This window comes from Suillus bovinus (assembly GCF_016758785.1).
Source record: "Suillus bovinus strain UH-Sbo-P2 chromosome Unknown EDB93scaffold_4, whole genome shotgun sequence".
NCBI lineage: Eukaryota > Fungi > Basidiomycota > Agaricomycetes > Boletales > Suillaceae > Suillus > Suillus bovinus.
Genome location: NW_024542060.1, coordinates 558,205 through 583,631, shown reverse-complemented (window position 1 = coordinate 583,631; position 25,427 = coordinate 558,205). Strand labels below are relative to the sequence as shown.

The window sequence follows — 25,427 nt, the reverse complement described above, 5'->3', positions numbered from 1 at the left end:
CGAGTCGGACATACGAAGTATGTGCTATGGCATACTTTGATTGATCGTTCAGCAGAAGAAGGCTCACCTTTTACATAACACGCGTATGTTCAACGTATGGATGATTTTGAATGTCCGTGGCAAGTCAGCGCTGCGCTGTGTTTGTCCATGAAGCTTTGAAGTAGACCAACAAGTGGACATGGCTTACGTAAATGATAATCACACCATGCGGCGGCCCGCTTCGAGAAGCGCTTGGAATCCGCACTCAACCAACGTCGACGTCCTGGTTTCACGCATTACGAGTCAGTAGTTTGCTCACGTTGCAACGCGCGAAATCAAGCCCAAAATCAAGACTTGACAAATACTCATGGCCCTGACGCTACCTAGCTGGTCGAGCGCGCTCAAGGTCACTAAGTCAAGCTCCAGTAGACGTGTGATTTCTCATGGTATCGCCAACCAGGAGTGAGTTTCGGGCTCCCATTACCTTGCGCATTCCATAATGACAGAATTGCGGGCTAGTTCAGCACGCAGAATGTCTACCGCTACTGCAGACGCGCCGCCATCCGCCCCTTCAGGCAATCTCCCACTGTCAGGAATCCGAGTTCTTGAGCTTGGACAACTCATTGCTGGCCCATTCTGTGGCCAATTGCTGGGGTAAGTTCTCCAAAGAGCGGCTTGATATCATGCAGGACTGTAAATAGACATTTTGGTGCAGACATAATCAAAGTTGAGCCACCTTCCACCGGAGACCCACTACGAGTATGGCGCGAACTTGATATTGACGGAACGAGCCCTTGGTTTCGAAGCCTTGCGAGAAACAAGAAGAGCATTGCCATTGACCTGAGGAAACAGGAAGGAAGAGAGTACGTTGAAGATTAAGGTTCCGTCATCTCGATTTCATATCCTATTACAGAATCGTGAAACGGCTGGCTGTAAGAAGCGACGTCATAGTCGAAAACTTCAAGCCCGGAAGTGAGTTGCGTCAGCATGGTTCGTATATCCGCACTATTCTCAAGGGTATCTTCAGCCCTGGAAAAATGGGGTCTTGGGCCACAGGACTTACACAAGGAGAACCCTTCCCTGATCTTCACCCGTGTCAGCGGATATGGTCAAACAGGTCCATGGGCTTCACGACCAGGATATGCGTCCGTATGTGAAGCCGAGTCAGGATTTCGTTTTATCAATGGACAGCCAGACCCGAATACCGGACTGCTTTCGGGTCCTCCGATAAGACCTAACATCAGTCTCGGTGACTCTGTAGCTGGTTTACACGCAGCGTTTGGCACTGTGAGAGGCCTAGTGATGTCGGATGTACATGTACTGACATTCCCAAGGTGCTGGCATTGTTGTCGAAGCAGAAAAAGGCATCACGAGGGGAGCAAAGTGGTGAGACGGTGGATGTGAGCATCATGGAGAGGTAAAGATCTACCATTTTTCACGACTTCCACTGGACAGTTTGCAGCATGTTGAACCTGATGGAAGGCATAATTCCGGAGTATGATCGTAAAGACAAGGTGGGAGCTCACCGCGCGTCCGTTTAAATCACGTCCAATTTTCATCTTCACAGGTCCGTGGACCATCAGGTTCGTCGGTGACTGGCATAGTTCCCACTAACGCCTACCCCTGCCTCCCATTACCATCAACCCCAACCTCGCCAACATACGTAATCATCGGTGCAAATGGAGATACCCTCTACGCACGACTTATGCATGCTATCGGTCGTGAAGACCTCATAGGAACGTCGTACGCACACAATCACCATCGCGTCGCACGGCAAGGTGAGATCGAAGAAGCTATTTCGGCATGGACCAGCCAGCGGCAGGCTGAAGAAGTTCTGACCATTCTTGAGGGCGCTGGCGTCCCTGTCGGACGCGTCGTAGGCGTGAAAGAGATTGTGGAAGGCGAACAAGTAAAGGCCAGAGGAGCAGTGGAGGACGTAGAGGTTGGCAAGGAGGGAGAGGGATGGAAAGTCAAGATGCCGAGAGTGTTTCCTGTGCTCGAAGGCTGCGACACGAAGACCAGATGGGCAGGACCTGATCTGGGTGCACATACAGAAGAAATTTTGCAAGGAGAATTAGGGCTAAGCGCTGAAAGTATCATCCGGTTGAGAGAAATGGGCGTCATTGGAGTAAAGCCAGTAGCTTCTGTAGTGTAATTATATATGCTTCGATTAATGGTTCGACTGTTACCATCATGATTATATCAGCGATATATACCCGTTTGATCGGATACTGCATGCAGTACAACTGACATGGACCTGATAGGCTGGCACACCATAAATACCACCTTACACCTCAGCTGGCGAACAGACTTATAATGTCCACAAGTTCACATTGTGACTTCACAATATCTCCCAATACCACAAGAAAGGACATCCTGCATCAGGCTTCGCGATTTCTTCGAGTCCTTCGAATTGCCCTCTCGAATACTTTCACTCCACCACCTTCGACACCACCCACAACCAAATATTTATCTTCGTCACCTCCAAACGCCATTCCTTGGACATGGTTTAGCCCCGTACGCACTTCGTTGAAGTTCATTCACCGGTTCTGGCCGTCCCTCTCCAGCGGTAAAAGTGAATATTGCAATAGTATCACTTTCTGAATGACTCGTCATTCAATCTATTTGACGCGTAGATGAATGTTTCAGAGATTCTTCCCGGGCACGTTGGGTTCAAACAACAGAATGTCCGCTGCCGTCGTAATGGCGCCGTATTCCGAGTCGGTATCGGTAACGCAGAAAGCGTGAACAAAGATGTGAGAGGTGTATGGGGCACCGAAAGTGGAGAGAACATGTGTATATCTAGCTCTAAAGTAAGTTCCAATAGCTTGTAAAGGAGATTTCTTGTTGCAACAAGGTTTCAAGCTTTGAAGTGAATGACACACCTCGAGCTGCGACATGTCATAGCCCACCCCCTGCTTCGGAGTCAATATGACTACCTGCCATCGCTTCGTTTGGTGAGTTTCCAGACTCTAGACCTTATCAGCACCCAAATCCAGGATCAAGAGTTCGTTTTTCTTCTGGTTCAGTGGGTCAAAGACAATTTGATGGGGGCGGGATGAAGATTGTCCAGCTTTGTTTCGACCTACATGTTCAAATGGCACTGAAAGCGTTTAGCTTGGTGAGAGTTCGTAAGAGGCGGACGTTGATATCGGAAGAGTCGCGATTATGCCCGAGGCATAGTGGGTGCAGACATACATGAGTGCGAGGAAGGAAACGTGTTCATCGCTTTGTTGTGATTTACCACGACATTCCCAATGATAAGCTCGTCTTCCATGACAAGCTCCCGCACCATTCAGCTACGGTTTAGAAAACCACATGGCCATACGGCCATTGGCATAGATTACAAATGAGACATCGAAAGTCATTGCCATATGAGTTTATTGGTTATCCAGTAATGTGCTCATGCATCACAAACGAAGTCGACTAGAAGCTTTACAACGATACCTATATGTGCAAGAATACCATAAGGATCGGGAAGTGGTTTCTAGTGACGCCTACGCTTGCTCTGCGTCTTCCGACTAGACACGTACTCTTGTCTGGGGTTCATGATACGGCGGAGCAAGTATCTCAAGAGACCACCAGCATATGCATTATCTCTCGGAAAGTACTTTCCCGTCGCTTTAGTATACTCGCTCAGGTCCACCTCCGAAGAAAATATCGTCACTGGCTCCTCGGTAACTTTTGTATCGATCAAGTCAACAATATTGACATGAGTGGCTTTGACCGCCTGAAATGTGACCAAACTTATCAGTAGTGCAGACGGGGACAAGTTGGGCTTCTACCTCGCGGCATAAATCAAGAGTATCAGGAATCGGTGAGACACGGACGATCTGACACAAATTGCGCCATGAAGTGAGATCATTCACATCCGTGCCGTATATCTCGTTGAACTGTTTAACAAGGGCGTCCTTGAAATCACTGTGAGCTTGTTCTCTTTCTTCGTCTTCCCTATCCCAGCAAAACTGGTCGCACATCCGGTAAAACTCCAATGGAGCTGACGCCGACGAGTTGTATGTGAACTTGGGATATGTTGCAAAAAAATCATCTAGAGGTGTCTGCGTATATGTTTGGGAGCGCTGATGCGTGTTTTAGCTTGTCTGCGAGACTGAAGAATGGTTGTATTGACCTACATCATTGGTGACTTCGAACTCTTCGTCATGTGCAAACCTGCACTGGGAGCCGAATCGACAACTAGCGGTCTGTGAGTAACTGTAGCACACCCTAGAGGACGATGACATTTCGTAGTAAGAAGTACCACACGTCGTACTCGTGCAGAATATAGTGTCAGCTGGGGGGTCTTTATATTACGCTTGAATGCCTCATTATTTCCGATATCACAGGAAAGGATAGTCTTTGCACCTCACCAGTAAAACAATTGGAAAATCACATATCCGAGTCACGGTGGACCCACAATTGACAAACACTTCATGTGCAAAGCCAGCTTCTAGACGTACGTGTGGGAGGCGAGTGGTCCCCATCGAGAGATATAGGAGTGTATAACTTACGTGTGCACAGGACATGCACTCAAACTTCGGTCAGATGACGGGTGCATTATGACCCGAATGAGTACCCTGTTCGGCGTTCGCAGCCGTCCTGCGCCAAGATGGAATTTGCGACTGTTGTGCCATTCACTCGAAATACGGCATAGGATACAGAGGGCCGGTAAGGCTTAGTTGTGTCACTAGACGATGATCATGACGCTGGATAAATGCTGAACCGTGGCGTTGATGAAGAGACATAGGCTGGTGACCCTGGCGGTTACAAGTCTAGAAGAGACACACCCGAGCCTACTTTTGTAAACACATCCAAATATAGGAAGTCTTCTAGACCCTCTTGATTCGCTCGTGAGTGGTGACCACCTCAGAATTTCGAAACCATTTTCATGAGAGACTCAGTCAACATCGATCTCATCTCTTACCATACTCTGGCCATAAATGGTGCGCTCAATGATTGCTAGCTATCTACTGTTATGATAGTGGTTGGAGATAATGATCACCTTGCGGAGTAAATGCACGTTGTTGTAATTTACTATAGTGACCTTGTTTTATAATCGGCGCTTATACTGAATATCGTCTACAGTATACCTCTCCTTCGAAGTTATACTCTGCTGAGGCCTTGTACAACTTTACATAAATCCGGTTTCCTTGGCTCTCTTGTTTTCATGCATCTCACCACAACCTCTTCAAGACATTCTCAACACGGAACAAACGCTCGATAGTACTTTATATGTACGATGTCTACTGGCAGCCGGTTTCATTCACAGCACCATGGGTAACGGTCCCTCTCTATTCGTGCGCACGCCACAAGAGCATCTGGAGCACATGTGGAAAACTCCTAGTCCACTCCCATATTCCTGTCCACCTGGGTGTGTGAGCTATATCTCCTCGCTTGATCACTATCGATTGCTGAGCTACCTTGATGGGCCAACAGACACGTCCGCGTTTATCTTCTTCCAGAATGGACTCCGGGTAAAACCCCAATGAAAGAGCCATGGGCTGCGCTGAAAAACGACTTTGCGCTCGAACCTACGGGTGAGCTCGATTTGAAAAAGGTGAAGGCAAAGTGGGCCCTGGAGCGGTGTTCGGTGCGTGTTTCCTGCATGGTGCTATGTCTACTAAGATGTTGGTTGACGTGATAGGCAATCGATCTGGAGAGAATGCAGCCGTTTGAGGAGACGTGTAAGGGGAGATTGTCGCTGCTTGCTTTGAAAGTGTTGGCTGATTCGAAGGGTGTCGTTTGGATGTACGGTGAGTCCGTGATACTCTTGAAACATATTTCCTGTGCTCCTCGTAAGGGAGACTCGTTGTTTCACACACGCCCTTCCAAGACGTACCTTTTGGTGTATCTAATGGAGTTTCATGCCCCAATGCTTATTTTTCGTCTTGCAATATAGAACCAACGCCCTCTGAAGATACTGTATACATACGCGAAGGCCGCCTACGTATCGTACGGCAGTACAATACTGCAGTTGAACGCGTTTTGGAAGCGACGCTGGGTCGCCTCTCAAAGTTACTCGATAACGGTGTAGTGGGAGAAAGCGTGTCTCATTACTACCCCGAATACTCTGGTGCTGACCCAGGTCAAGTTCCCGACGTGCCGCAGGAGGCGCACAGCGAAGAAGCATCGGTCAAGGAGAACGTCGGGGAGGCCGAAGGTAGCAAAACAAGCGCGAGTCTATATCAACAGCAACGACAACTGATATCCTTCGTGGCAGTTTTGTTCTTATTTTATTCTGGCGCGCTGGGTCGATATGCTCAATTTGGGAGGGATCTTGCGCTTGGGTGGTGACCATTTGATTGACGATTTTTCTACCGATAACTATGCCTATATGTCCTTCCTCATGCCTTCTGACTGCTGTTTGCACATGCTTTCATGCTCTGTGATTTCCTACTACCGCTCACTTAATTGGTCCACCTGTAATTTTCAAACTATGACCTATGCGCAATGTTTTTTCTCTACACCAATCCCAGGCCGAGCATTCAACCAATTCCCACATGACTAGCTTCGCGTCCTGGCATTTAAGGAAACACAAGAAGCACGTTTGAAATGACATTCACGATGAACTTGTATTATGACTAAATCTAGATCTCAGAGTGGACGTGCCTTGACAAGGAACACGCTTCATGATACTTATCACGTGATGTTTGTTGGAACAGAGTCTCTTCTTTACGCGTACTACTACAAACGCCGGTTTGCAGCATAAACACTTCCAGTGATATCTTCTGCCTTGCTCCCAAGTTCAAACCCACCCACTTGTGGTGGTCATTGACATAATGATTCGCTCGATCAACATAGAGGGGTACCTGTTTCGGGGAATCTCAATGATACTGTCAAATATGACAGAGGTAGAACGCGGAGTCTAGGGTACGGGTGAAAACTCGTTCTTTATTGGATGACTTCCCGTAGGACTTAGAATTCCAGATATGTGATTCAAACGTTATGTGCCGAGGAGCCGCTGTGAAACGTAAGCGATTTCCAACTCCGCACGTTAAACGCACCCTGTTCCAGATTCAGATCGTCGTTCTAAACAACGTTTCAGTCTCCGCGATGTCATACCGCACAAGCAACGTCAGGTAAGTCTGTGCTCCATCACTCTGTGCCATGCATGCTCCCATTCATGCAAGAGCTTCATTTACAATTTTTCTAGGTGATTACGGCGCATTTGCATGTGAAGCAGCGAAGATAGGCATTGTCACCATGTTTTTCGTATGTCCAAGTCTCCCGGATCTCCCTTTTACGCTAATCAGTGATCGTTTCAGGCGTATGCTACACTCCGCACCATGTGCAACGCACAATGCGCTTTGCAATATAAATTGTATGTCTACATTCAATATATGTATCATCAATCTCTCTCTAACTTTCTACAAAGCCTCGAACTCTTCGTTATGCAGCCCGCTGGTCAAACATTCACATACCCCCCCCTCCCTCCACTTCCGCCTGGTTATGGTGTGATGCCATCAAACTCATATTCAGCTCCGTTCTTGCCTGGTCAGCCCTACAGTGCGCTCTCCGGAGTACCATATGGACCTGAGCAATCAGATGGCGAGGACAATGATTTGATTGAAAACCAAGTTCTGTTCCCGTCCTTCACACAATGTCCATCTACTGTTGCTGGTAGCCGTCGTTCCAATGCAGTTCCATCCCAAGCTAAAGGCAAGAGGAAGGCGGCCGCCACAACTGAACCACCAACCAAGAAAAGACCGGGTTGCGGCGGTTGTGCTTCAGGTACACCAAATTACAATGATGATGATGTTGCTGCCCTACTTGATGCATGCATGAACTGCCTTCCACTTGGCACAAAGGGTTGGCTCGCTGTTGAGGAAGAGTTTGCTGCATGGGCAGATAGCCATGACCGTCCCACTTGTTCTGCAAAATCTCTTGAGCTTAAGTTTAAGCAGGTATGTACTCTTATCTACTGTGAACTCTGGTACTGATGTTCTACTTTAAGCTGGTTCGCACTACGAAGCCAACTGGTGATGCTGAGTGCCCTCCTCACATTGAATGCGCTCACGAAATCGACTTCCGCATGAATGAGAAGGCTGGCACCCATGATCTCGATGATGATGAATTTGCCGATGAAGTTATTAATATTGGGAGTGACGAAGATGAACCTCAGCGAGCCAGGACACCAAAGGTCTCTGTCAAGACAGAAGTACGGGATCCTGCACTTAGTATTTCCCATCGCTCTGTTAGCACACCCACTCCTTGACCTTGCACCTCACGCACCTCAGGTCTCGATCTTCTAACTTCAATCACTGCTTTGCTTGATCCTCGCCTTCAAGCCGCTCGAGATGACAAGCGCGCTGCTCGGACTTTGCAGACCACTCAACTTGTATCTACGTCTAACCAGTTGCGAGATGCGCACATGACCATTAATTCTCTTCATGATCAGCTCTTGCAGTGTGAACATGAGCGTGCTAATGCTGAGTGTCGTGCAGACCATCTAGAGATGCAGTTGGAAATGGCTCGACTCATGCAGAAAGGTCCAGATCACCGACCGATGCCATGAACACCACGACCACCACTAGTGATGTGCAAGGCCCGGCTCGGCTCAAAAGCCGGGGCTATGGCTCAGCTTGATAGGGCTCAGGCTCCTTCAGATTGCAGGCCAGGCCCTCCACAACGGCTCAGGCTTGGTCAGGCTCGGCTTAGGGCTCAGGCCTTGGCTTCATATCACAATAGTGCTACAACATGTCTAATGATTGAACAAATACATCTTCGTCATCAGAATCTCGCTGCACTTCTTCATCATCCAATTCTTCGCCCAATACATCCAGTAAGTCACCCATCTGAGGCTCAGGCTGGTCCAAGTCTCCATCACGTGCCTTTTAGGGTCAAACCTTGTCTTCGTCTCATCTTCAATATGCTTGCTGAAATGTTCCATCATGGTGTCATTATTGGCCGCGTTGTCGCAGGTAACATAACCGATCTAACAAATGGCAAGCAATGTTAGTTGCACGAATCACACAACGGAAAAATCGAACTGACCTTGTGAGCAATACCGACATGTTTCACGACCTTGAAAAGTGCTTGACCAAGCTGTTTACCATTGTGCACGTGGTTCAACTGAGTGAAGCCGAGAAGTGCGCTTTCGACCTTCCAAACACCAAGACTTTGTTCTTCAATCCAATGGCCCGTCACTGCGAAGTAGCCGTTGGTGTTGGAGGCCAGCCATCCATCACAGGTGATATTGACATGGCCTTTGACAGCCTCACTCTAAACGTACAGTGAGACCAGAGAACTTGAGTAAAAACCAACCAGAACATGACACATACCAGTAGTCTCTTGCGAAGGTTTGTAAGATTCTGTTTAAACAAGTCAATTATTGCATGCCGTGTCTGTCTGCGGTCGGGTAGGATGACACCATTTGTTGCACGGGCTGCAATGTTGACCATGTTATGAAAAGCGGGATGTTCGAGGGCTTCGATAGGCTGATATTCCGTGAGACACGTGATTTTCCCTACTTCAAAACAAACATACCTGGTCTGTATCAATCAGCCACTGAGTTGCGGCCTCCCGAAATAATGCATCTGTATATTGAACGACCCGTTCATTTGGCACACGTGGCTTGAGGTGTCCTTGAGATATGGAACAGAGAACAGTGCGTTGATATCACGACTGCGCCGCTCTCATCAAGGCTTGGACGGTTCGTTGATACCCGTGACTTTGATATCGGTAAGAAAGCCTTCCGCATCGACTGAATCGGCATTAGGTAGGGGTACTACAATCATTTGTTAGTGAGTTAGCGTGATAAGAGGACAACATAAATGTACCTTTCTTTTGCCGTTTTTTCGGTGGTTTCACTGACACCAGGGGGTCTCCTTCTTCCAAGTCGTCCTCGTCAGAAGCAGGAGGCTGTGCAAGGTCGACATCCTCAGCATCAGGACTTTGTGCAACCTGTTTTTGTCCTGTAGGAATTGTCAATGGGTTGCAGTTAGTAAAGCACATAAAACTAAAAAAAAACTTACCTTTGATGAGCCGTTTGTTGGTATGGGGGCTCACCAGCTGGATTTTGTCATTGTCGGCCCCATCTAAGTCAGTAGGGTCCAAGATAACAGCAGCGCAGTTTGCGATATGAGCTATTCTGTGGGAAAGAAGCTCTTGATCAGCTGCATTGTCCGCACTAATCACCTTTGCTGATGGCACAGCAACCCGTTTAGGACGTGGCGCAGGCGCTTCCTCAGTGTCGGAGTTGATGCGTGGCACCATTGGAAAATAAGGTTAGCCAGGCGATCAGCAAAAAAGGAGGGGTGATCCTGTAGTATGGACTGAAGAAACTATGCAGTTTCTTGGATATCACCGCAGGTCATAGATACTAGATTTGGTTGGCTGAAAGCCAGGGCTCAAAGGCCCGGCCCAGGCTTGAACAAACCTGAGGCCAAGCCTTGAGCCTACATAGGCCACACCCTAAGGCCCGGCTAGGCTCGGCCTAAGTCGGCTGGGCTGGGCCCGGCCCACGGCCTGAAGCCGGGCCTTGCACATCACTAACCACCACAATACATACACCGTGAAATGAAATATATTGATGGGGGAGCATCTACAATCTGGGTCTCACCTGATGCTGAAGAAGAGGTTAACTTCGATCATGACAGCCTCCATGATGTATTCTCTCAACAGGATTACATTGAAGATCCAAAGACTGGGTGTCACACCCTTCGCAGACGCTCCGCATCACCTATCCATTCTTCGAGTGCACAATTCAATGTGTCATTCACTCTGACATCTTCCCGTACTGGCACAAACGACTTATCCGTTGTAATCTCACCAACTCATGCTAGCACTGCAACTCAGCACATTCCACCTACTTTGAGTTGTTCAATGGCTCAGTCTGTCTTGTCTGCTCATGCAGAAGACTAGGCTCTCAACAGAACTCAAGCACTTTCAACAGCGCGACTCAACCCACTCTCAGCCGCTCTCAACAGTGCCACCCAAGTGCTCTCAACAGCACCACTCGAACACTCTCAACAGTGCAAAATTCGAGCGCTCTCAACAGTGCAAAGTTTTCTTAGTTAGAAGATGATGGGGGTACCTAAGTATGTAGTATGAAGTATGTAGTACTGGATGAATAAAACACTCTTCTGGGCATAGGATGGGTAATAAACTGTGCATTAAGTATGTGTGTTGTGGAATCGAGCTACACGATCATTGCTACACTGTTGTGAAAAGAACATATCTTCGAATTGTGCCCAAACCATCCTATCCTGCTCATCCTCTTGCCAAATTGGCATGTATACACTTCGTATTTGATTAATTCCTACCATCCGAACATGTACATTATTGAGCCGAACACACACTTCGAGCAGATCATGACGCTGCTCGCTGAAGTTAATATTGAGGGAAATGTGAAGACGTCCGAAGGAGCCCTGAAGAGCGCACATGCCCCACTCTGCTGTTTGATGAAAAGAAAGTAGCTGCCGGTCAAATGAAAGCAGCTTCTGTCTTTCAGCAGGATCATTAGGGAGGCGTTGTCCTGACTTGAGTGGGGCTTTGATGCGACCAGAAATTTGATCTGTACCTCGCGGGAAAGCTGTGTCAGCAACAAGGTAGTATCCGTCTGGTGTGTGTGTGCTGAGTTTTTCATAGATGGGTCGGGCCATGCGGGAGTCATGCCAGCTGCTGGGTGCATTGAGGCGGCATTGAATTATTGAGCCTGCAAGTAGTAGCAATAAGAATAAATGACTCAGCGGATGATTTAGGCAACGACTCACCATCAGCACTAAATGCAATGACCGAACTGACAAAGTGACTGTGCAACCACCCATTATAGGTTGCGTTCTCAATCTCTTGGTCCTGGGATGTTTGCACAGGTAAGTTTAGTCCATCAAGTGTGCCAAAACCCCCCGTCAACAAGGGATGACGTGCGACGACAAGTTCATTCAAAACTTGAAATTGATCCCCAGAAGGCCACTGGATGTAGGCTTCGGGGATGTTCTTGAGTGCGCAAAGTAGTATAGTGAGGGAAAAATGTAGATAGTGTGAGACAGTTGTTGGGATAAGCGCAAAAATTTGCATGAGGCTGACCTCTTGCATGGTCGAGTTGAGCCAATGAAGAACAAGGCCTAATGCACCGGCAGCGTCCAGGGAACGTTGATAAGCACGAGGGTTAGCAGTGACAGAGATATCATTGCGGGGGATGGGAGTGATATCCCAAAGAATTGCGAAGCCATGTGAGAGAATGTGGTGAAACGTAGAGACATTGATGCCCATGGTTGTGATAAATGCACGGTTGTTCTGTCCTGAGTAGAGTGCTAGCCAGGGAGTATTCAGACGTGGATTAGGAAGTAGGTCACTACAAATGAGATATCTTCTTCTTGCTTGCCGGCATTCAGAGCATTCAGAGCGTGATTGTTCAGCTCCGACAAATATAAGGATGCCAAGAGTTGCAACGAGTCTCTGTAATTCATCATCTTCATCATTGTCATCAGTCAGAGCGAGAGTTTTGTCAGCAATGTTATATGCCATGTTGAAAGAAGTAGATTTAGACTGTGTCTACGGTTCAGAATGAGTTTCTAGATATAAATTCTACCTTGCCAAACCTCTGAATTTTAAGGTTTAGAATGAGATCTAGAATTCCAAATCCTACAGGAAGTCATCCATTAGCCGTGTTAATAACAACATGTTAATAACATGGGTGCCGCCTGGGAGGGGTTAATAAAGTGCTAATAAGTCAAGTGACCCCTGTGAGGGTCCAGTCTTCGTGCCTTCCTGTTGATCATTGTTGATTGAACTGGAGAAGAAGAGATGCTCGACGAAGAATATACTTGGCTGGATGAAGCAGTCACATCTGTGCCGGCTCAAGTGCTCAAGATTCAGCCTTCAAGGTCGAGGCTGAAGTGGATATACACGCACCAATTGTGACAAGGATCTTGTCAGATGAACACGAGAGTGTGGCTGACCAGGCTCTAGAGAATGATGGCCATAGCAGTGATGGTTAGTGACCTGGAAGATGCGGATGTCGAGTGGACTGACTGGTAGAGAACTTAAAAAAAAATTTGAATTTCGAATTTTGGGTCACGTGATTGTTAATAATGTGTTAATAACTTGCTTGTTATTACAGTGTCTGCCACCAAGGGACGGCGACTCTCCCTAGGTTGCAATTTTGATCCATACATGCTCAGATTAAAATTTTGATAGGAAACATAGACAAATGGAGCATAAATCTAAATTTCCAAAATTTTGCCTGATTACGTAATTGTTCACTTTTGCCATCAAATGGCTTCACCATCGAGGTGCTTTGACAATGGGCTGATAGAAGATGTTTTGGAAGTCTTTCTGGACACAGACTATGTGCCTGTCTCAGATGCTGAAAGTGAAGTAGACTCTGTGTCCAACTTTTATGGAGCATTGTCATTCAGTCTCATATTAGACAGTGATATATATATATAACTTCATAGTTCTTTCTCAGTGTCTCAGGAAAAGTCCTGATGCCCGTCAAGCTGAATTTGCTGTTAAGAAGTACAAATCACATGTACAGTACATACTACATTACTAATGAGTTTGGGTGTTCTCGAGTAATCACAGAGTCGGCCATCAGATGCCGCATACCCAAATAGGAAACTCCGACAAGCTCCGCTCGAAGTTCACTTTTGGCTAATGAAAATTATGAAACTTGAGTTTTATGAAAAAGTGTTCTGGTAGACTCACTATACTACTCTACCATAGCCCATTTGTAATGTTTTCAAGATGAAAGTTGTCTTTCCGAAGGTGTAGATAGAATTACAAATTTTGATGTCGGTAGTTGCCACTTTTGAGTGACTTACACTGTAGTATCATGATCATGATGGCATTGGCAGGGGTATTTCGCAGATGGCCAGTCATAGTACAGCTAGTGTGACTTGGATTCACGATGGTGCAAAAAATAGACTTGTCAAGTTATCACACTTGACAATTTTCACTGAGATACATGAATTGACGTCCAAGGAGGTTATAGCGGTATTAATTCTGTGGGTGGGTGTTATTTGAATGTCATAAGGGCTGTATCAAGAGGTGGGCGCATTGAAAACACACTTGGAGGCCTCGACATTCAACTACAGCACCAATACCCAATATCACATTTATCAACTATTTACATGACAATACCATGTTACTTTGGTCACACTGCCCACCATATCCAAAGCCCTAGTAGCTAGCCATGAGTTATTACTAGCAACCCACCCTCTCCTTTGATACCGCCCTGCTCGGACTTTACTGGCAGAGGTAGCCCACACCCACTGGGGCTCTGGACAGTGACTATTGGAGGGCGGTAGCTGAGATACAGGGTCTATACAAAAATAATAAGCAGTGGTAAGATTAACACGTACTATTTATTCGTACCTAGGTGTTTTGAAAGTCCGCTACCTGGCCGTTTTTTGCCGCCGGACTGCGGATATATCCGCCGTAGCGCCGTACTTTGCGCCGGACAGGTTTTAGCTGGAGGGTTGGTTTCAGCGACCTTTTCAACTTTCGAGCCAGTCCGAGTGCTTTGCATGAAAAAATGCAGTCGTTCGCGCAGAAAAACGTGTTTGGTCGGGCTTGTTCGTCCATTTTAAGAAGATATTTGTGACCCGTCACACCATAGCTCCTCACCTCAGCCCGCAGTTCAGAGAATGCATCGTGGCATGGCGCTACGAACATGGTAAGAGTGCACGAGAGATTGCCGAGCTAGCAGATTGTTCTGAACGGACCAAAATTTATGACTAGGGTTCGGCATTGCCGAATTTAACCTTGCTTGCCTGCGTGGACCCGGATTTTTCTGTTGTGTCGCAGTAATATTCGTGTCGGAATAAGGTTTTACTGGTGTGTAAATAGCTCTAGGCTTGTACGGAAAGGCTTTGCTGATGAGGTGTGAGGAGGAGTAGTAAACTGATTTAGAAGTTGTGAATGAAGTATAAAACATGTGAGAAACGACACCTACAGAGCCTCGAGTGCGAATGGCTCGTGAGGCACGAGGAGTGGGAAAACAATCTCCTGGCTCCTCCTCGCTGGATATTCTATGAAATACTAGGACACGACGGTCTTGAACAGAAGGCCTCCGTGTGGAGGTAAGCTTTCAAGCAGGTTACCACCTACAACGAAACCTACCCTGAAAAACCTTTGGTACCTTTTACAAGTGGTGCCAAGGGTGAGCAGGTGGTTGACACCGACCGTCCTAACGCAGCTCAGCGATTCGACTAAGAGATGAGGATGAAGAGAAATTCCTCTGCAAACCTTACCGGGAAGCCGCCTATTTGTGTGTCACTTCATGAAAAAAATGCCACGGACTCACGGAGCATGAGGTGGCATCCGGTTTGTTCCCTGAGCATACGAAAATGCAAGTGTTTGGTTGCACCATACACAAATTGTGTACAAAAGCCGTGCTCCTCGTTTCGGCCTAGAAAACACCATCAATACTCCGCCATGAAATTCACTTCACTCACCACTATTGTCATTTATGCCGCATCAATGGCTGGAATAGCTATCGCATCTGAAGACTTAAACTTTAGACCCGAGGGCCTACCTTGTCACCCCAAGGGTGAGCACTCTTGCGGCCTACGTGCAGACCTCAGACCGCGTACTTACGGTTTATCCACAGATACAGTACAATGCTCGACTGGCATTGTAGGTTACAACGACGGCTACGATTTCGCGTTTTACTGCGGGGACACACTGACGATCCAACAAGACCTTCCATGCAACTGCAACTACTGTTGTAAAGTGAGTCCTGATAAGCAGGGCTACTCCTGTGGTGGTGTGAGCCTGTCTTCCCATGCTGCCTCTGGAGTTCGAGTGTTCATGTGCTTGTCTAGCATTTTAGTCTCTGGCCGGGAAAGCTGTGACCTAGTATCAATTTGAATATGGCACTGAGTCCTGGCTCGATTGATATCACGTCATCATAATCTAGAGTTATCAAGACTGACCGATGTGTCATGGCACGTTTACGACAACGTCTTGAACGCCAGTATTCCTGTGGAGTAGTAGAGGATGCCCGGCAGTGCAGTTTGTATTCGGGGTGTGATATGCGCTGTAATGATATAAGTATTTCGACGATTAGACAAAACATTACTAGCCCGGTCTGGTCACTGCGTAAAAGAAAGTGAAGGAATGCCGCAGAGCATGAGGCGGCATCCGGCTTGTCCCTGAGCATACGACAATAAAAGTGCTTGGCTGCACCATACGCTAATTGTGTGTAAAAGCCACTCTACTGTAACGTGTCAGTACAAGATGTAGATATGACGAGCCTGAGTACGATCTGATGGAACATTCCTCACCGCAAAGCGCATTGTACCAGAGCTTCTTAATGCATGCCCCATCAAGACAATACGTGCATTTTATCGAAAATTTTGGAGATATATGGATGCTTACAGGTGTGTAACTCAATCAGCTTCATAGCTCCTTCTCACAGTATCCCAGGAAAGGTCTTAATGCGCGTCAAGCTGAATTCGCCGTGAAGAAATACAAATCGCATCGTCGGTGCGGTCCTACATTGATGATGAATTTGGGTGTTCTTGTCGAGTAGTCGCGGAGTCGGCCGTCAGTACCCAAAAAGGAACCTCCGACATGCTCCGCTCGGAATTCACTTTTGGCTAGCGAAAATTTTGAAACTTAAGTTTTTTGAAAAAGTATTCTGATAGACTTACTATACTACTCTAACATAGCACATCTGTAAGGTTTTCAAGACGAAAGAGGGATTTCTGAAGGTGTAGATAGAATTACAAGTTTTGATGTCGGTAGTTGCCGCTTTTGAGTGACATACACTGTATTCCCTGCGAGCGACATGCTTTTTAACCGTGTCATTAACTGCTCGAAGAGTTTTCACCCGTACCCTAGCGGAGTCATGAACTGTGATGTGGATTTCTAAAGCGTGCTCCTTTGAAGATATTCTTTGGTAAAACTGACAGTACTATTCCCTACTCACCTGGAGAAAGAGCACGAGTCAAGAAAGAGATCACTTCTCGGAGTTTCAGGTATGTATACCCAGCACCATTTGCCGTTATTGGCCAGTGTCAGTGACTGTCCTGCAGTCTGCTAACACAAATTTGTACACTCCCTTCCTATTTTTTGCAGGAACTTGCGAAACGACTTGGGGTTAATGTGCAGTTAACTTCCAGACGAGGCTCTGATGGTGCGATAGTCCGAGTTGATTTATTTGAAGGGAACAGGAATCACACAAATTAAAGGTACCAATCCAGTCATAGTATGGGCGACACCAACTTTTTTTTTGTTTCCGATTTTTGTTCATTGAGAGTAGTATTCTGTGTAGGACAGTGCTGTTTAGTCTCGCGACCCGGTGTCCCGCCCCTAGTCCACATCCCAAGATAGATTCATGTAGGGCGTATCCCCATCGATCCGCCATTCCCGCCGACCGTCTTAGGTGGGCAATTTGCGCTCCAACGTAATGAGTCCGAGTCTGAGGGCTTGTCAAATTTTGACTTCAGCCTATTTTTTGTTCATCGCCCGCCTAGGCACGCAATTTAAAGGCACCGATCTCATCAATACGGGCACTTCAGTCTTAGGCTCGTCAAACTTTGGCTCCAGCCTATCTTTGCTCATCGTTCAGGCTGGCGATAACTATCCATTATGAGTGTTTTGTTTCGGAAAAGCAATCCTGGCTGAGTGGCGTCGGTATGGAACACATACCTTTGGCCATTCCATATCATTTGCCATGCATGTTGATCATGCGCTGTCAAATATATTATTTGCAGGAAAGAGCACTGGGAGACGTCATCAGATCCGCTATGGGCCTCCATTGCTATAAAGGCAGTCAAAATATGCCCATATGCCCCAGAAATCCTTCAGTCACCGATTGAAGAATCTCCGGTCATTCTTTAGTCATCATGCGTATCGACTTTCATTTCTTCCTCATTCTTGCCCTCGTTGTAACAGTGACGTTTGGTGCGACGTACCAAAGGTCGAGTCAACTCGCAGGCCAGAGCTTCCTTGACGCATTTAATTTCCAAGCAATCACAGATCCCACACATGGCAGAGTGTAAGGCGTCATTCCTTGAATTGTAGTATCTGATGGCTTATTCGCCCCACCATCCCAGGACTTATGTCAACGAGAGTGCTGCCCGAGCAGATAAACTCATTTCAGTGGCTAATAATAAACTGATGCTCCGAGCTGACTATACCACGAAACTGTCCTCCTCCGATCCAGGAAGAAAATCCTTTCGAATCATGTCAAATTCCCAGTACGAAACTCATGTAGCAATGTACGTCTACATGGACTTGTGGCACGAGTGCGAAGGATTTTACTAATCTGATTCAGTTTTGACATCGCGCATATGCCACAAGGTTGTGGGACATGGCCAGCTATTTGTGCGTGCCATCTCTTGTGGTCGATTGGCTTGAAGCTGACTACGGGTCAGGGTTAGGATAATTCTTTGTCCCAGTATTTCGACGTCTGACGAGCGCACCGCGATACTATTGATCCAACAGGGTTAGTCTCATTAACAGGATAATTCATTCATTAACATTCACGATAGGAAGTGGGAGCAAACTGGCCGAATGGAGTATGTTCATATTGAGTTATTTTTTCTGTTATAACTCATGGTTACAGGGCGAAATCGACATCGTAGAAGGTGTCAACGATCAAACCCCCAATAAATGCAGTCTACACACGAGCTCTAGTAAGATCATGTTCGGGGAGCGAAAAATATAGGTACTAAAATCTGTTTTCAGATTGCACGATGCCCTCGTCTCGCTTAATGTCAGGGTTAGATCGTGTATCGAGTCTCCAGGTATTTGGTGGTGCCTGATGCAAATTGAATTTAGCACCATCAGTGGTACGGACTGCTACGCATACGATAACGGCAATGCGGGGTGTGGGGTCAATATGAACGACAAGAAGAGCTATGGCCCGCAATTTAACAGCAACGGGGGTGGCTGGTATGCATGCATATTGATGATTAGTTCTACCAGAATAACAGCAAACAATGGCCAGGTATGCGATTGAAAAGCATTCAAGTTACATCAAGATTTTCTTTTGGGAGAGGACGAGTAGCTCTGTTCCAAGCGACGTCAAGTCTCCTAGGTTGAGCATTAATACTAGCCATTGGGTATGTTATTCCCACATGTTTAATCGAATCCCTAATCGAACGCGATTTCAAAGGGAACACCCGCCGCATACTTTCCCGATACTGATTGCGATCTCTCCGCTCATTTTGGACCCCAAAACATCGTCATTAACCTTACATTCTGTGTGTGATAATCGTTGTTTTTGAACTTTCACCTGACCTGATACACGTGGCTCAACTAGGCGGAGACTGGGCAGGTTCCGTTTACGCCGCGTCTGGATGTCCATCTACATGTGTCGGTGAGTGTCCATTCTTCTAGGAAGTATCTCAAATATTCATTCTGCATTGTCAGACTACGTAGACAAAAACCCATCAGCATTCAAGAATGCTTATTTTGAGTTCAACTCGTTGAACATCTACCAATGAAGCTCACGGAATGCGGTGCCAGCACCTACAAGGTATCATGAAATTGTACTGATATCACTTGTATGCCCATAAATCACAAAAGTCTTCACTCGTACACATTTCACTCCCATCCCTACATTCATGCTCATTCTAAAGACACTGGTCTTGCACTGAAACCGGAACGGACTGCAAGAGAAACCTCTATAGCGGGAGGCTCTATCTGTAGAAGACCGACTACAAACCAAGACCCCGCGCTCCCGAGGATCTGCGCCACACCACCCTGTCTTCGATATCTCAATCTTTGTCTCGAATTAATCCTCGGAGAGACTGCCGAGTCATCAATACTAAAATATACAAGAGTGAATTTAATGTCTCGCGCAACGCCAGTGAAACAAAAATCCAAACGAGGGCCAGAAGCGAAGGATATAATTGGGGTACACACAGACCTGCGCCATGACACGAGTATTAATCGAGACTGCAAAATCATGAGAAGGTAAAACGCGCACACAGCGGAGCAAGGTGAAAGTTTGCAATCAAACCCTCGTTCCCTTGATCGAGACAGAATTCTGGTTGCCTCATGGCATCCGTGCAGTCGCGGAAGAGACGACGTTTCTTCACAGTCACCCTCTCATAACACCAGGTTTTCTACTACAGACTCAGACACTGATATTCTGGGGTGTTTGTAATTGCATGAGAACTTGCGCATGGCTGTGATATGTGGAAGTGTCTTTCAGTGCGCCGTCTATGGCGCTGGATCAGTTCAAAAATTATACACACACCAAACTCACTCACACACAGATGGCTAAACACACACATGTCTCGTATTGTCGAACATTCAGTACTATACGCGCATTTTCAAGTTGACCGTGTTGTTCTAACTAGGGCGTCTTGAATCATTGGGCCGCTGCAGCCCTGGCAAATACTATCTCACTTGTATTGCAGAAAATCGAGCACTACCGATAACTGAAAGCAAACCGGTGATAAGTTCATTGAAGAATGCAAGACTCGGACCAGGTATGAGACCGCACTTCTTGAGTCAGGAGAATGGACACAGTTAATGAGCAAGCAAGCAAAATCGGTGTATATACCCTCTTCGCAGCTGATGAGAATGTAAGACCAGGCATGAGACTGTGCTTCTTGAGCGAGAAGACGGACGCGGAATTGAAGTCAGGTGCAGCTAACACAAGAATGGCCTTCTTCTTGCGGGACTTCGGATCAACAAATTTGACAGGTGTTTGCGATGTCAGTCGTTTATGTTTCGTCATGGTTCAGGATAAGCTACTGATCTATAGGCAGCAAAGGAGGATCTAGTCGCATCGTACAGTAAACAAGACAGTGGCGTGTAAGCCACGTTGCGCGTGTTTCAGAGTCCGACTCACCTTGCCGAATGTTGCCGCTTGACCAGCCGAAATCCATCCGAAACCCACACACATGTGTTCGGCATCTGTGTGTAAGTAAGTTTCCTGTGTGTAATTTTTTGAACTGATCCAGCGCCATATCTTTTTGTTTCTTGCTCACCACTATGGCGACATCTGCTTCTTTTCATGGCGTCGTTGGTCTTCGGAATGCAAGAAGATATCAAATTGACAAAAAGAATTATTGGCGCTATGACGCTTTCATTGCAACTCCAGAACCGTGACTGGGAGATGTAGTATCTCAAAAGTGACTCTGAGACATGCCATGGTAGCGTCCAGAGAATCTAGTAAGTCCGCATTGTCTGTCACCATCCTGGCATTGGCGCCGTGCTGATTGGGCTAGATTCACAAAGTTTGCTCAGCGACATGCTCATGGAGTCATCTGGTCCTTGGTCACGACTCACCTAGCACGAGCAGTGACTGCACCGGTACCCGTTTACACTTGACCAGGTGTCACCAATCCACACACCGAAGGCAGATTAGTGACTGGCACACCTGCCATGCAACTCCAAGCGCTGAGATACCTACCATGCCCGTCAACATATTAAAAATGGACATTTCATCCGTATGGTCCTCAGCAATACCATCGTCTGTCCTGACCCGATGGCCCGTAGCTGAACACGTCTTTTCGGGGTCGCAGACAAAGATGTAGAGCACCTTCACCCTCTATGACGTACGGAAGAATAGGCTCTATCAGAATCGCCTGGAGCAGATCTAGTGCACTTGATGGTAGGTCCCTTGTCATGATAATGCTTCTCATCTTCACAATTGCTCGTATCTAGCATCTATTACCTACTTTTACCATCCAGCTTCAACTTATTCAGGCGCTAACTTGTCTTGTCCACAGCTTATCTGTGTTTCACGATGCTGTCAATGACTCGATACGTCCGCGTTATTTCCTGTCATCTTAGTTTTCTGTCTGTGATCTTCCCCTTCGTCGACACAATAATACAATGCTGTGATTGCCTCCTGACTGATTTCTCTGTTCTAAATCTACCAGTCTCCCAGAGTTTTATATACGTGAATTACTTCCGCAGCCAGTGTGCTATCCCGACGAATATCGATAGTTGTCAGCCGTGAAACCAGTCCGCCTCAGCATCGAAGCATACTGTAAGGAATGTCACTCTGCTAGCCACGGACACCAGCTATGGAATTCCCTTTGTACCGGATCGAAGTACTACTTATGGAACTCCCTTTGTGCTCACTTACATACAAATAGTCGGTCCCTACTTTCTATAGCTCCAGTGAATAAACTCCCCCTCACTCATTCTCTCTTGGTCCGAATCATTCCCCGTCGAACTCAATCAACCAGCCTTACAATACCAAGCCAGTTCTCAAATTCTCTTCATCGAAAATAAAAAAAATGAAGAGCGATTATTTGACGAGCGCAAGCGTGAGTCTAAATGGTACAAAACAGATATGACAAGATGCGAAAAACAGGTGTTGAAATCCGATGCAGTTGAAGCTGAAACGCCGAGTATAGTACACAATATAAGGAAGAGCATCAGAAACAAGGAAGCATCACAGTTCGCACTGCTCTGGAGTCGAAGCCGGAGTGCTTTGTATCATACACAACGGGAGCACATAGTTTGAGAAAAAGGCAGAAAGAAGCAAGAAACTTGACTCGAGAATCATCTACTTATTTGCTGCCAAGTCCTTTGCTATGGGCTGTTTAACTTCGAATTCGCGACGAAGCGAGGGACGTACACATGCGATTTTCCAGTATGAACTCAAAAATCTTCTTCTCTAGTTCCTCTCCCTCATAGCCTTGACGAGAAATCTCTTTCGCTCCTCTCTCCACAGCGACGGCTGTCGGAGATTTCAAGTAATAGTCCACGGCAGACTTGATGCTCTCCAGCTTGTTCCCGCCATTGATGGGTAAAAAGGCAGAGTACTCAAGGGCGATAATAGTAGCTGCTTCCTATTATGAGAACTACAACTGGTCATGCAGTGGGAAACTGACCAATGCCAGTATGAAGGATTCTGTTTGCAACAGCAGCAAACAATGATCCCTTCGCAACCTGTTGCACAGTCATACAGCGCCGAGGATCAGTGTGAAGCAAATCCAACCTACCAAAGGCTGAAGGACAGCGATAATGCCATATATATCTATGATGGCCTGGTCACAGGTGTGAGTATCAGAATCAACCTCACAGAGAGGAGTGCTTGCATTCTGAGGGAAAGGAAAATCAGAACCAGAAGGTGATAAATTGACATTTGATTGAGACGCACATTCTATTTCATTAACCGTGACAGTTGCGGATAATCAACCACCAGATTGTAAACAATGACAGGTTTACAACGGGTAACTTACAAACTGTCAAGAGTTGGAACCAGATGAGCATCACTACGTAACGGTGGAAATATGCAATCCATAGACGTACAAGCTGAATAAGATTGCTTATCAGTAGAGTAATATAAGATCCAGACGGGACATGATTCACACACATTCTGCGAACACATCATGGATACAAGAGATTATATGGCTAGAATCCTTGAGCGATTGAAACCTACTCACATCCTACAGAGTGAAAGAACCAGTCAAAATGATCAATACATTGAATGCTTCACAGTATGAAGGTAAAACGACTTACATTCTGTGTGGGGCAAGAGAATATGCAAGATATGTGAATATAGAACATAAGTCATCAGGGAGGGGCACTCAACGAACTATGCATTATATGAGCAATCATGATTCGACTTGGGTGATAGAATAGAAGATGCTCACATCAGGCTATGAATGCAAGTTGAATCATTTAGAATCATTTCAATACAAGATATGATAAAGACACCTACCACCTGCCAAAAAAACAAATGTAAGATTTCTGCACATGGATCACCGGCGGAAAATAATCAAGGCACTTACGTCCTGTCCACAAGCGAGCAGGAGTGATTGTCAGTATGGGTTGAGAATCAGGAACCATCTAAGCACTTACGTGCTGTCAACAGACGAGCAATAGCAAGGGATGGGGATCATGAGCATCGGTCGAGGACTCGAAACCATCGAGGCACTTACGAGCTGTCAGCAGGCGAGCAGCAGCAAGGGATGGGGATCATGAGCACCGGTCGAGGACTCGAAACCATCGAGGCACTTACGAGCTGTCAACAGGCGAGCAGCAGCAAGGGATGGGGATCATGAGCACCGGTCGAGGACTCGAAACCATCGAGGCACTTACTTCCTGTCAACAGGCGAGCAGCAGCAAGGGATGGGGATCATGAGCATCGGTCGAGGACTCGAAACCATCGAGGCACTTACTTCCTGTCAACAGGCGAGCAGCAGCAAGGGATGGGGATCATGAGCATCGGTCGAGGACTCGAAACCATCAAGGCACTTACTTCCTGTCAACAGGCGAGCAGCAGCAAGGGATGGGGATCATGAGCACCGGTCGAGGACTCGAAACCATCGAGGCACTTACGAGCTGTCAGCAGGCGAGCAGCAGCAAGGGATGGGGATCATGAGCACCGGTCGAGGACTCGAAACCATCGAGGCACTTACGAGCTGTCAACAGGCGAGCAGCAGCAAGGGATGGGGATCATGAGCATCGGTCGAGGACTCGAAACCATCGAGGCACTTACTCTCTGTCAACAGGCGAGCAGCAGCAAGGGATGGGGATCATGAGCACCGGTCGAGGACTCGAAACCATCGAGGCACTTACTTCCTGTCAACAGGCGAGCAGCAGCAAGGGATGGGGATCATGAGCATCGGTCGAGGACTCGAAACCATCGAGGCACTTACGAGCTGTCAACAGGCGAGCAGCAGCAAGGGATGGGGATCATGAGCACCGGTCGAGGACTCGAAACCATCGAGGCACTTACTCTCTGTCAACAGGCGAGCAGCAGCAAGGGATGGGGATCATGAGCACCGGTCGAGGACTCGAAACCATCGAGGCACTTACTCTCTGTCAACAGGCGAGCAGCAGCAAGGGATGGGGATCATGAGCACCGGTCGAGGACTCGAAACCATCGAGGCACTTACTTCCTGTCAACAGGCGAGCAGCAGCAAGGGATGGGGATCATGAGCATCGGTCGAGGACTCGAAACCATCGAGGCACTTACTCTCTGTCAACAGGCGAGCAGCAGCAAGGGATGGGGATCATGAGCATCGGTCGAGGACTCGAAACCACCGAGGCACTTACGAGCTGTCAACAGGCGAGCAGCGGCAAGGGATGGGGATCATGAGCACCGGTCGAGGACTCGAAACCATCGAGGCACTTACGAGCTGTCAACAGGCGAGCAGCAGCAAGGGATGGGGATCATGAGCACCGGTCGAGGACTCGAAACCATCGAGGCACTTACTCTCTGTCAACAGGCGAGCAGCAGCAAGGGATGGGGATCATGAGCACCGGTCGAGGACTCGAAACCATCGAGGCACTTACTTCCTGTCAACAGGCGAGCAGCAGCAAGGGATGGGGATCATGAGCACCGGTCGAGGACTCGAAACCATCGAGGCACTTACTTCCTGTCAACAGGCGAGCAGCAGCAAGGGATGGGGATCATGAGCATCGGTCGAGGACTCGAAACCATCGAGGCACTTACTTCCTGTCAACAGGCGAGCAGCAGCAAGGGATGGGGATCATGAGCACCGGTCGAGGACTCGAAACCATCAAGGCACTTACTTCCTGTCAACAGGCGAGCAGCAGCAAGGGATGGGGAT

At 47.3% G+C, this 25,427-nt stretch overlaps 8 protein-coding genes across 8 annotated transcripts; 5 read left to right on the top strand and 3 right to left on the bottom strand.

The window, feature by feature from the left end:
* Nucleotides 1-478: 478 nt before the first annotated feature.
* Nucleotides 479-2,167, top strand: EDB93DRAFT_1290728 (CoA-transferase family III domain-containing protein; the record flags this gene model as incomplete). The annotated part of the gene is made up of 7 exons (XM_041454551.1): nucleotides 479-633; nucleotides 681-842; nucleotides 893-951; nucleotides 1,007-1,266; nucleotides 1,314-1,396; nucleotides 1,442-1,493; nucleotides 1,547-2,167. 7 exons carry the CDS (start codon nucleotides 479-481, stop codon nucleotides 2,132-2,134), a joined length of 1,359 nt encoding a protein of 452 aa, XP_041312420.1. The 3' UTR covers nucleotides 2,135-2,167.
* A 193-nt stretch (nucleotides 2,168-2,360) lies between these two features.
* EDB93DRAFT_1076435 (uncharacterized protein) lies at nucleotides 2,361-2,519 on the bottom strand (the record flags this gene model as incomplete). Its single annotated transcript, XM_041445236.1, has 1 exon — nucleotides 2,361-2,519. One exon carries the CDS (start codon nucleotides 2,517-2,519, stop codon nucleotides 2,361-2,363), a length of 159 nt encoding a protein of 52 aa, XP_041312419.1.
* A 947-nt stretch (nucleotides 2,520-3,466) lies between these two features.
* On the bottom strand, nucleotides 3,467-4,220 carry EDB93DRAFT_1245913 (uncharacterized protein; the record flags this gene model as incomplete). Its single annotated transcript, XM_041452374.1, has 3 exons — nucleotides 3,467-3,709; nucleotides 3,765-4,058; nucleotides 4,113-4,220. The coding sequence occupies 3 exons, from the start codon at nucleotides 4,218-4,220 to the stop codon at nucleotides 3,467-3,469; spliced, it is 645 nt and encodes a 214-aa protein (XP_041312418.1).
* A 605-nt stretch (nucleotides 4,221-4,825) lies between these two features.
* Nucleotides 4,826-6,539, top strand: EDB93DRAFT_1119760 (uncharacterized protein). Its single transcript, XM_041448465.1, has 6 exons — nucleotides 4,826-5,347; nucleotides 5,413-5,566; nucleotides 5,621-5,729; nucleotides 5,876-6,019; nucleotides 6,068-6,136; nucleotides 6,197-6,539. The coding sequence occupies exons 1-6, from the start codon at nucleotides 5,250-5,252 to the stop codon at nucleotides 6,268-6,270; spliced, it is 648 nt and encodes a 215-aa protein (XP_041312417.1). The 5' UTR covers nucleotides 4,826-5,249; the 3' UTR covers nucleotides 6,271-6,539.
* Nucleotides 6,540-6,937: 398 nt separating this feature from the next.
* Nucleotides 6,938-8,397, top strand: EDB93DRAFT_1119747 (uncharacterized protein). The gene is made up of 5 exons (XM_041448464.1): nucleotides 6,938-7,055; nucleotides 7,130-7,188; nucleotides 7,242-7,297; nucleotides 7,352-7,880; nucleotides 7,931-8,397. The coding sequence occupies exons 3-5, from the start codon at nucleotides 7,263-7,265 to the stop codon at nucleotides 8,189-8,191; spliced, it is 825 nt and encodes a 274-aa protein (XP_041312416.1). The 5' UTR covers nucleotides 6,938-7,055; nucleotides 7,130-7,188; nucleotides 7,242-7,262; the 3' UTR covers nucleotides 8,192-8,397.
* A 1,293-nt stretch (nucleotides 8,398-9,690) lies between these two features.
* On the bottom strand, nucleotides 9,691-10,191 carry EDB93DRAFT_1100323 (uncharacterized protein; the record flags this gene model as incomplete). Its single annotated transcript, XM_041446993.1, has 3 exons — nucleotides 9,691-9,703; nucleotides 9,791-9,890; nucleotides 9,951-10,191. 3 exons carry the CDS (start codon nucleotides 10,189-10,191, stop codon nucleotides 9,691-9,693), a joined length of 354 nt encoding a protein of 117 aa, XP_041312415.1.
* Nucleotides 10,192-15,092: 4,901 nt separating this feature from the next.
* EDB93DRAFT_1119734 (uncharacterized protein) lies at nucleotides 15,093-15,879 on the top strand. Its single transcript, XM_041448463.1, has 3 exons — nucleotides 15,093-15,109; nucleotides 15,169-15,800; nucleotides 15,858-15,879. Exon 2 carries the CDS (start codon nucleotides 15,232-15,234, stop codon nucleotides 15,790-15,792), a length of 561 nt encoding a protein of 186 aa, XP_041312414.1. The 5' UTR covers nucleotides 15,093-15,109; nucleotides 15,169-15,231; the 3' UTR covers nucleotides 15,793-15,800; nucleotides 15,858-15,879.
* Nucleotides 15,880-17,774: 1,895 nt separating this feature from the next.
* On the top strand, nucleotides 17,775-19,379 carry EDB93DRAFT_1076717 (2 beta-glucan; the record flags this gene model as incomplete). The annotated part of the gene is made up of 11 exons (XM_041445264.1): nucleotides 17,775-17,926; nucleotides 17,985-18,149; nucleotides 18,206-18,255; nucleotides 18,427-18,449; nucleotides 18,497-18,566; nucleotides 18,619-18,652; nucleotides 18,712-18,825; nucleotides 18,881-18,995; nucleotides 19,049-19,136; nucleotides 19,196-19,252; nucleotides 19,306-19,379. 11 exons carry the CDS (start codon nucleotides 17,775-17,777, stop codon nucleotides 19,377-19,379), a joined length of 942 nt encoding a protein of 313 aa, XP_041312413.1.
* Between the last annotated feature and the right edge of the window lie 6,048 nt (nucleotides 19,380-25,427).

Excerpts from the sequence above, each read along its gene's own strand:
- EDB93DRAFT_1119747 (XM_041448464.1), top strand. The coding sequence starts at position 7,263 with ATGTGCAACGCACAATGCGCTTTGCAATATAAATT. Across the intron at positions 7,298-7,351 it reads TGCGCTTTGCAATATAAATT|CCTCGAACTCTTCGTTATGC; the intron begins GTATGTCTACAT and ends CTTTCTACAAAG. Across the intron at positions 7,881-7,930 it reads TTGAGCTTAAGTTTAAGCAG|CTGGTTCGCACTACGAAGCC; the intron begins GTATGTACTCTT and ends TTCTACTTTAAG.
- EDB93DRAFT_1119734 (XM_041448463.1), top strand. The coding sequence starts at position 15,232 with ATGAGGTGGCATCCGGTTTGTTCCCTGAGCATACGAAAATGCAAGTGT.
- EDB93DRAFT_1119760 (XM_041448465.1), top strand. The coding sequence starts at position 5,250 with ATGGGTAACGGTCCCTCTCTATTCGTGCGCACGCCACAAGAGCATCTG. Across the intron at positions 5,567-5,620 it reads GGGCCCTGGAGCGGTGTTCG|GCAATCGATCTGGAGAGAAT; the intron begins GTGCGTGTTTCC and ends TTGACGTGATAG. Across the intron at positions 5,730-5,875 it reads GGGTGTCGTTTGGATGTACG|AACCAACGCCCTCTGAAGAT; the intron begins GTGAGTCCGTGA and ends CTTGCAATATAG.